This window comes from Atta colombica, unplaced genomic scaffold (assembly GCF_001594045.1).
Source record: "Atta colombica isolate Treedump-2 unplaced genomic scaffold, Acol1.0 scaffold88, whole genome shotgun sequence".
NCBI classification, from domain to species: domain Eukaryota; kingdom Metazoa; phylum Arthropoda; class Insecta; order Hymenoptera; family Formicidae; genus Atta; species Atta colombica.
In genome coordinates, this window is record NW_017259581.1 from 2210010 (window position 1) to 2221115 (window position 11106).

Below are 11106 nucleotides of genomic sequence, written 5' to 3' on the forward strand. Positions count from 1 at the left end.
AGTAAAAAACTAATTCATCTGATTCACCCTGTATATATTATATATAACATTACACATATATGTATAATACATGCTATAATATGTACATATATCTTCTAAACATGATTGAATATATATTTTTATTTTTTTATTATAGTGTGCATGCGACACAGAATGTTTTTATTATCTGCTGTTTTTTCTGCCCTCTTTGTATCTTGCAAATTTTATATACAAAAAACATATACAATTATATATAAAATTTTATATATGAAAAAAAAAATATATATATATACACACGTCGTGTATATCCATAATTGAGAATAGCATAATCACTTTTAATTTTCCCGTGATCCACTTCATCCACTTGTAATTTGTAAATATGCGCCATCCCTAGGAAATCTTACTGTCAAATAGTTCCCTAGTCTTTAGAATCTTGAAGCGCGCCACGTTGGCCACTTCCGGCGTCGTGTCGGTCCGCGGAAAAGATACAACGGCCATTTTATATTATCGGTTTTCGCGTGTGTGCGTGTGTGGTGTTACGATCGCCGAGGATTCCTGCACTTCTTGAGCCGCGTATATTTGCAAATTGTACATCAAATTAAGAATCGTTTTACAAAAGAGAGTCACCGTTAATAGCGACAAGTTTTCGATAATCCGGCAGGAAGATGGGCCGCAAGAAGAAGAAGCAGTCAAGACCTTGGTGCTGGTATCCTTTTTGTTTCCTCGAAGATTACGACGGCAACGACAACGACCTGCAATGGTCACTTTTACGTAACCGTAATTTTTGGGGCACGATGTTGTGCGATCGCATAGCGAGGAACTATCGCTATTAGCCGGTGATTTAACGGGTGATAGCGGGTGTCGATCTTCCCCTCCATTGCAGGAAGAGACTCGAGGAATCGACACGGTATGGGTTCCGCGGAAGGCGGGGAAATCGATACGCGATTTCCTCGCGTCACCGCGACATGCGACATCTCTTGTATATACTTATACATGAAAGAGCGCAGCTGTTTCCACTGTCCTCGCGTTTATGCGATGCACGATGATGTAACGCGACCGAGAAGCCTTCCACGCGAAAAAACGGCTGAATCGAATTGATGTTTCTTATCCCACAAAATTAGGAGTAATCTTTGTATTGGTTTCTTCCGCTTAACTTTCCTTTAAAGTTTTTTTTTTCACTTGGCTGGCTGTTTTTATGTAGAACACTTGAAAATATATTCTCCTGATCTTTTTAGTGACTTGTAAAAATGTTTGAATGCAATAAAATCTATGAATTAAATATAGATCTTTCTTAAAGAATGAATTGAAGAAAATCTAAATTTTATTTTGTGAAATCACGAGTAATCTGAATGCTTTCTGATAAATAGAAGTCAAAAGGTGTTGCTTTGTAAATACTTTTTTGAACGGTGTTAAATTTATAAATTGAACAATAAGTTTTCATGTAAATAAATTTAAAAATATTTAGAATTTGTTTTGTGAAGTTATAAAAATTAACAAAGATTGAATTTTAAAAGTTTATTTACTTGCATAAATTACGGAACATGAAAACTTAAAAGAAAAATTTTACTTATAATAATTTCCCATTTACTTATAATAATTTCCCATTAGGATTAAGTAATAATACATTTTTTTGAGTCGCTGAAAAATTTTCAAGCAAAATTATGATTTTGAAAATGAAAGATAATTTTGAAAATGTCTAATTTTAAGGGATAAACTTTTTCTAATTTTTTTATTTCTTTTATTTTTCTTTTATTTAAAAAAAATTTTTTTTTGCAAATTATATGAGTTTTACGTTTGTTATTTATAATATATTACATATCTAACAAGCTTGACTGAATATATACTCTAAATTCTTTGAATTGGAATCTCACTCTAAAGAATGAAAAGCCAGTTTTGCAAAACAGCTCAATTTTTTAATCTTTAAAAGCAAGTTTCATTCTTCAAAAGTTTTAAAGAGTTATAAAACTAATTATTATTTAAATCTTATCCTGTAAATTTCCTTAATACTGTACTTCAAAAGGTATTGCAATCGTGAATTCGAGGATGAGAAAATCCTCATTCAACATCAGAAAGCAAAGCACTTCAAATGTCATATCTGTCACAAGAAACTGTATACTGGACCAGGACTTAGCATACACTGTATGCAGGTAAATAAGATTACATCCTTATTATCTTAGATCTTATCTGCTTAATTATTTTAAGATTAACATGATACTCCTTTTCACAGGTTCACAAAGAAGCGATAGATAAGGTACCCAATTCATTGCCAAATCGTAGCAATATTGAGATAGAGATTTATGGAATGGAAGGTATACCACCGAATGATGCAAAAGAACATGAGAGACAGCGAAATGGTGGTAGACCTGGCTCGCCATCATCTGGCGAGGATGAGCCAGTACAGAAAAAATCGAAGCCTGAGGGTCTATTAGGTTCTGCGCCAGGTGCAATGCCTGGCATGGCGACTGGTCTACCCGGGATGCCACCGCAACCAGGTATGCCGCCGTTACCTGGTATGGCACCGCATCCAGGTATGGCACCACATCCAGGTATGCCACCACATCCTGGTATGCCTCCTATGCATCCCATGATGCCAATGGGCCATGTAGGACCTCCGTTTATGGGTCCAGGGTATGTATTCCTCAATTAATTATAGTATTAAATCAAATATCTTCATATCAAATTTATTTTTTAATTTTCAATTTATTTATTTTTAATTGTGACAATTTAGCTCGTTCTTCTTTTATTCAAATGCTAATTTGCTATGTAATGAATAGTCAAGTGATTATCATAAATATTGAAATTATACAATAATATTATAAAAATTTACATAAAATAAAAACGGTGTCGTATACATTGTGTATAATGTATAAAATATATAAAATCACATCGTTCATCAAAATGTCAGATTTACTATGTAGTCATTCAAAAGAAAAACGAAAAACAAAAAATTAGAAAATTATTTAAATCATTTATCTGAATTTTAATTTTATTAACTTATATGTAAGTGTTTCTCTCAACGTAAAGATCTCGTGGTGTCGGGCATCAGATGCTGCAGCCAAAAAAGGGACTTGTGGAGTGAGAGTCAAAATAATAAAGTCGTGTAGTTATGAAATAAAAATAAAAATAAGAACAAAGGGAGAAAAAGCAATGTCACGATTCCACAACAGTATCAGTCTATAAATTCAAACTCTGTTTCTGTTACTTTACATGGATCATTTTCGAAATCAATCTTTTAAGCAACCTTTCTTCATTTAATATCTTGAAATTTTCTCAATCAAATTCATACTGATGGCTAATTCTGTGTTTTGTTATTATGGAATGCTATGTAGTATTCTAATTTATGTGATTTCTATTCATTTATGCGTGTCTTCAAACATCTTGTTGGTCTACATACGATACTTCACAATCTCCGCAATCAATTTTATATACAACGTCTGTATGAGATAGTTTGAAACGAATGTGTTTATGACTTCTGAACTTCTTAAGATTATTAATCCCTTTATATGTCTATTCATTACATAGCAAATGGATTTGCATTTGGATAAAAGAAGAACGACCAAACTTGTTGAGATTCATCTTGAAATTTGGTACTAATTGTAGTATATTTTTAGATAAGGTTATTCATATAATTTAGATTTATATTTTATATTGATAAGGATCGAAATTTTATTTAAGTTTATTTATTTCGTTTTTACATTTACACGAGAATAAAGAAATTTCTGAAGAAATGCACTCGAACAGCTAGTGTTGTTGACTCTAATAGGCCTTTTTTACATTTTTCACTGATAAATTCTTTCGAGCCTCATTTCATATATTTTTTTTTTCTAGCATGATGCCGGGTATGTCAGGCATGCCTTCTGGTATGCAGCCGCCAGTTTCGGGTGCATCGATCCCACCGGCGCGTCCTTTGTTCCCAAGTGCTGCTGCAGCCGTCTCAACAGCAGCATCGACGGCAGCGTCGGTGACCGGATCCGCACCTCTCGGCACAGACTTTAAACCGATCACATCGGTGGCTAGCGGTGGTTCAATAGGTCCAGTAAAGCCGACATTCCCTGCTTACAGTAGTGCCGGTGATTCCATTGGTGCTACTGCAACCGGTAACAGCCTCGCCAATAGTGGTGATCAAAAGGTGACTCTTATTGCAACCACAGGGGCTGCCAGTAAAATCATTCACCCTCCAGAAGATCTCAGTCTAGTAAGTTTCTAATTTTTATTCCTCAACTTTCGTTTCCGAGAACGAACATTTCGTTCTCTTCTATTGGGTTGCCTGGAAAGTTCGTGCCGGTGTTGAAGGAAAATTGAAACGCAGAAGATTTAAATTTTAGCATATATTTATTAAATTATATAGGTTAGTCGGCACGAACTTTCCGGACAACCCAATATTTTTAATTATGATCTTCGAATTGAGACTGGATTCTATAAGGGGATATGCGTGGATTTCGTGGGATAAGTATTGTTCATAGGGCCATTTTGAAGTTTATTCTATAAAAATTTCAAAGAAAAATATTCATATTTGGCTGAGATATGGCAAATTGAACACAAAAATCTATTGAAATTTTTTCATTTTACAAATTAATTTTTTCATTTATAACTTGAAAATAAAAACAGTTTACAAATTTGATTTAAACACGAAAAAGATGCGCTATGTAATTCTCTACAAGAATCAAAATTGAAGCGATGAAAGTAGAGCGATGTCAAAAATTAGCCCTGTGAACAATACTTATTATATCCGAAATTCACGCATATCCCTTTGTAGAATCCAGTTCCTCAATTATGAACACTGTGGATGCAGAATTTACATATGTGGGTAACAGCATATTATTAAATAAAACTATTAATTTTAAAAATAAATTTTTGATTCTGAAAAAAGTTTCTTTGAATAATGGAAATGACTAAAGTAAAATAAATTTTAAACAAAGGATTTCCTTGAATTGAAAATTTATTTTAAAATATTGGCTGATTTAAGTCTGACAAAGCAGTTTGCCTGCTTGCCAAGCGATTGAATATGATTAACTAGAATTCTATGTATAAGAATCTAAATCATTTATTCGCTTGACAAGTAGGCTAGTTACTTTGGCAGCTTAAACACATCCACATGATTAAAAACTGCTTCGATCGAATGTGTAACCTTCACTTATTTATATTTAAACAAAGAATTTGTTTTTCAGGAGGAAATTAGAGCAAGGCTGCCAAAGTATCAACGTCGACAAACTGACGAATCTGGACGATCGGCACAATCAGAGGTAGTGGTAACGGCGGTGAGCCAGCAGCAGCAGGCTGCCGCCCTGCAACAAGCAGCAGCGCAACAACAGCAAGCAGTGCAGCAACAGCAGCAGCAACAGCAGCAGGCACAACAGCAACAGCAAGCGGCTGCAAACGTGGCGGTGGCCGCGTTTCAGGCGGATCAGCAACAGCGGCAGCAACAGGCGGCAGCGCTGAATGCACTGCAGCAACAGCAACAAAGGTTCCCGCGACCGCCGCAGGCGGTCATGGTACCAGCCTCGGCCGCAGCAATGCCTGTCAGCTCAGTTGCGTTGATGGCTCCCTTAATGCGACCCACCATGACTCTAGCCGCGCCTGCTCTCATTCATGGAGGTAACATGATGCGACCGCCCCCCATGGGCCTGCCACCAGGTAAGTGTCTGCGGGTTTGAGCTTTACGAAAAACTCTACCTGCCGCCCTTTAACCCCTCCGCTCCCCCCCCCTCCCCCCACCTTCGCGTATTCGAAAAAAACAGAGCTGCCCTGCTGTATTTTTTGTCCCCTCTCGTTGTTAAAATTTGGAAATTTCCTTCTTAGTATTTTTTGTCGATTTTTTTTTCCAATTACTCCCTCCTTTCCCCCTTTATCGGTTGTTGAAGACAATAACGTTATTCGATGCACAAGAACAAGCATTAAGTTTTCTTTTTTCTTTTTTTTATCACACGTAAAGTTTCGAAAATAAAGTGTATTGAATTACCCTGTTTTCTCCGTTTCGAAAGTGATTTTTCTAGGAATGTCCTTTTGAACTTTTCTTGCTTCAAGGATATCGCATACCCGTAATTTAACAAAATCAATTACTGTGTTGTTTTAGAGTGCAAAAGAACATTTCCGATGGAACGTTTATATTTAATGATTCAATATCATTAATTAAAAATTTAAAACCTTAAATGTCTCGCGTGATATGTTGAATTAAGTAGATATTTTTCAGATAGTGATTAATAAATGCCATCGGAAATGCGATATGTTATATTTATATACTTTGTCAACACAATCCCTCATATATCATCTTTAGCCTACTCGGTCCATAAACCGGGAAAGGATTTTTCTATCTACAAACAAAAAAGAGGAAATGCCGGATATTAATCGAACAATAATTTGATCTTACTTTAATTTAACTCGATTGCACATTGCACTGCAATTTGCACTAATTGTATTTATGACAACAGTCATTTTTATTTTTTGCAAAAAGACAGTGAGAGGCGTTGAGACAGATAAACAAGAAACAGACTTGACATTTAGGGGGAAAGGGGTCAAAAAAAATATATGACGAAATTGCAATTGCATATATCACTGACTCGAGACGGCAAAGAGAGAGAATGCGAGGTGGAAAGAATATCATGATTATTCAGATAGAAACTATAGAAATCAAGATTCTCGACCGAATGATACGCCACAGAATTTCGACGACACAGCGTCTTGTAGTCCTTGTTCGTTTATACGTTTTAACGGTGCGTTTGCAGGGCGCCCGGTCACTCCTCGATGAGTGTCGAACGAACCCAGTCTGGTTACTAAAACCGTGTTTTACAATACAAGCGTTACAAGGTTGGTCCTTAGCAATTAGCATGCGGTGACATGGCCTATATCTATATATACATATATATATCTATATATATCTTGTTATATTTATTATTATTCTTATATATTGTTGATTAATCTTGTCATCATTGTCATTAATACACTTACATGTATGCGTATATACGTAATATATATATATATATAGTGACTCCTGAAAACTCAGAATGACGGTATAGAAAACTGTTCTTGTAGCTTTTGTGAGCCACCATGTATATATTTCTGTATATTCGTAATATTTTATCACTGGGCAGGTGGGTCGAGCGGCCAACGACATGTTCCTTTTTCCATCTTAACTCCAATTTCTTCAACCGATTGCCACATTTTGAACAGTTTGTTTTTCCGAAAATACTCACCATAGATTAAAATAATGAAAGTCTGTAAAAAAAAAGTCGGAAAGAATGTAGAGAGTAGCTGTATCGTTGAATGATCGTTTTACATATTGATCAAAATAATTACTCGTTACTCTCTAAAACTTAGGATGAATCTCACTTTGAAGAGTGAAATCTCATTCTTTAAGATTGAAAATTGAGCTCTTTTCCAAGACTGATTCAATGTTCACTCTTTGGAATGAAATTCCATTCCAAAGAATTTAGAGAGTACGTCGATAATAAATCTGATACTGGATCTAAATAATCTGATACTGGAATTATTATGATTAATGAATGTGAATGTAGAATATATTAATATGGCTATATAAACAATAGAAATAATTGAGATAGAACAATAAACATCAATTTTAATTACATTATGAATTATTATCAAAATTTTTATTCGCTAAGATCGTATAATATTACTAAATCCATTGTTGCAATTTTTGTTATACAATAATTATACATTACATTTACAAATTAAAATAATCATTTTATCATTTTTTTTAATTATTACTTGATATAAAATTTCAATAATTATTTAATTGAATTATTAATCTCTAAGGATTTTATCTCAAAAAATAATTTTATATATGAATTGTCTCTTTTCCAATGGTACAACGTTAAATTATTTAATAGATTTTTTTCGATTGATTGTTCACTGATACATTTATCGTATCACGTTTCTAGATTAATATTAGACATTTATCTTTATCGGTATATTGTGACACTTGTCTTTCCATTTACAATTTCATAGTTATATATATATATTTTTTTTTAATTATTTTGTGATAGTTTGATTTTTTGTACAATTCTTAATACAGTTCCTTGTGCAATTTATTACGCGAAGAGAAACTTTTCGGCCGCTCGGCCGTTACAATTTTTATACATCTCTTTCATGTATGATTTCTTTGTTTCCTTTCCGTTCCGTTTTTTTAGCTTCTTTATTCACACTCTCGATTTAACCATATTACTCTTCTTACGACTCACATACGCCATTATTTACCTCGCCAGCAGCCGTGTTACCATCTTGTCTCTTCAGTATTACTTATATATTATATATAGCTTGGAATCCTGGTGTTGTGATATAGTAGTGGAGAAACTGCTTCCTTGGGCACGGTACTGACAGTCGTTCGAAGTTGTTCCAAAGAAACAAATTATAATTACAAACGATAATTATTTTTCTCTCAATGTATTCCTTCCTTCTTCGCATTTAATAAGTGATCATTGTGATAAATTATTTGTTTTGACATATCCGCTGTATGATATATATGGATTTTTCGAATCACTTTTTTATCGATGGATTCTTTGATTAATTTAAATCACTTTTTTAATTTTTACAGGACGAGAAAGCCACTATAGTGTTCAACAGTCACATTTTGTAGCAAAAAATACAAGGAAAATCTCTATAATATTTAATATATCTCCATTATTTAAAGTTTAATGATAATATAAAAGAATTTATCATCCTTAAATTCTGGATAAGATTGCAAAATTGAACTTTCGAGATTTAAATAAAGTGGAACTTATTTTGAAGTTTCGAGGTTTAAGTAAAATCTTTAATTTTAAATAAATTTTTTTTTTCCAGATTTCCTCAACAGATTTGAAAATTATCGATATCTGATCAAAATTATAAAACTTACGAAGATCTTTACTTTAAAAAAATCGATTTAAAAATTGTTCGAAAAATCCATGATAAGTGGCTCATGAAATTTGGGATATATTGTAAAAATTATATACGATAATAGCAAAATGAAATATCGCGAAGAGGGAAAGGAATGTTATCACCGTGCTCGCCGGTGCATTTTATTTTATTTTTTAAATTTTTTTCTCATGAAAAGTAAAAAATTAGCAACGAGAACGAACGTAATGTATCTCCCTCACACCATAGCCTAGCTTTTGTGTTACACAATGAAAGATTTTAGATAAATTAAGCTGAGCAACAGTAAGTAAACGACTTCACGTTACCTACTTCACTTTTGCATTCAATCGAGGGTCTGTTCGATTAACACGATTTTTCTCTTTATTATATCACGCGGTACTCACCAAGTATTGCTAAATAAATATATAACAAAAACGTATAAAATAAATAGAAAATAAGAAGAAAATCGTGCAAGTAGAAAAAAAATTTAATTTTTTTCGCGTTGAGATGATGCTTCCGAGAATTTTAAACCAGTTATTTTACGCTGCTCGATTGTTATGAAAAAAAAGCAATAGGCATATCGAGAATTTCTGAATGACTAAGCACGTTTTTGGCGGCGATGTCCTTGTTGGAAGAAGTCTGACAGCTGAATGATCTCCGCGAGCTTCCGTAATACAGTTCGCAATATCAAACCGATGTTACGTCTTCCCCCCCGAGTGAAATTCGTTCCTTGTATGGTGTGAAATTTTCTCTGTGTGGTACCACCTTCTTGTCAGTTTTGTTTGTGATTTGTATTGCGTATGCGGCGCACTGCATGCTGAGCTGAGTTCTACGTACATTATGTACCTATCGTATACGCATAGTTTGGCAATTCGTATTGACCAGCGATTGCTGGAGTAGAACGTAGTTCGTAGGCTACCGAGAATCGGGTGACATAGTCCTTTGGACTTTACCCAAAGAAACAGGAGCTCTTGTTGCGAAGAAGCGCGCTTCTCTTGAAGGTCGAACACGTGACTTCACATTCGGCCGGCTAACGCTTATCTTGGCAATCAGAGATTCTTATTGCTCGAAAGGACAAAGCACACTCTGAATGATCAGAAATTAACTGATTTGAAATCTCGCGGATATATATCCTAACTTCTACTTCTTTCGATAATTTGCAATAATCATTCGGCTGTCAGGCAACTTCCTTTTCAGCGGAACATGGGTCTGAATTGTGGCTTTGAATTTGAAAGCTATTACACGATCAAATTAGAAAAACGTAATTAGATGCACTAATTATCAGTCAAATCTTAATTTAACTCAATAGCTAAATAATAGCAATTAAATTTATAATATTAATAATTAAAAATATGCAAATTTTGGAACAATTTAAACTTTATCACAAAATTAATTTTTATTTTTAAAAATTCCATTTTTTAATCGTAGATTTTTATTTCTTAAACCTAATTATTTAGAAAGATTTATTATATTTCCTAATTTATTGAAATATATTTTAAATTTTATTTATATGATTCGCCGAATATGATTCTGTGACTTATTTTGCGCTGAAGATCATGTAGTCTTCCAAAAACGAGCACGATATTTGACATAGTAACAGAAACTATTAGAAAAAATATATTAAAAAATAAATTGAAACTACATATTAACGCAACACACAGGACCCATAATTATCTTAATGTAACGTGAACAGTCGCGACGTAAGTATACCTGGGGATTCTGATTCCCAATTAAAAAAAGAGTAAGAGAAAGAAAGAAAGATCCTATTATAGGATTCGGCGAACAAGACGTCGTCTCGTTCAGGCTCGAGTAATCAAAAGCACGTGTATGCCGCACGTGGGCAACGTATTGTTTTCTTTGCCCCCCGCGATTTTCAATCGCGGGTCGTACTAATCTTCCGCTGCGTTGCTTTGCAGGCATGATAGGGGCTCTACCTCCAGGCGCTGCGATGCATCCGGCCTTCGCCGCCGCGCCGATGGGCTTTCCTGGACCGATGCTGACGCCGATGATGCATCCGCGCTTCAGATGATCGCCCCCCATGGACGGGCCCAATCCTCCGCCGCTGCACTTCGTGCTGTGGGCCCGCCCCTAATTTTCGGGGTCCGGACCCGATCGAGGAAGAGACATACATAAATGAAAGGACAGAAGGAGAGAACTAATAGAAAGAAAAAGAGAGAAAAATGAAGCGGAAGATAATCTACATGGTAGAATTTGTTTCCCGTCAATTCTCTCAAGATCTGTTTTTTTCTTTTTTTCTTTTTTTTTTTTTTTTTTTTTTAA

The 11106-nt window shown here is 34.5% G+C and overlaps 1 protein-coding gene across 1 annotated transcript; it reads left to right on the forward strand.

The window, feature by feature from the left end:
* The first annotated feature begins 453 nt into the window (after positions 1-453).
* Positions 454-11060, forward strand: LOC108693109 (BUB3-interacting and GLEBS motif-containing protein ZNF207-like). The gene is made up of 6 exons (XM_018201813.1): positions 454-685; positions 2000-2126; positions 2207-2607; positions 3808-4174; positions 5148-5613; positions 10743-11060. The coding sequence occupies exons 1-6, from the start codon at positions 645-647 to the stop codon at positions 10853-10855; spliced, it is 1515 nt and encodes a 504-aa protein (XP_018057302.1). The 5' UTR covers positions 454-644; the 3' UTR covers positions 10856-11060.
* The last annotated feature ends 46 nt before the right edge of the window (positions 11061-11106 follow it).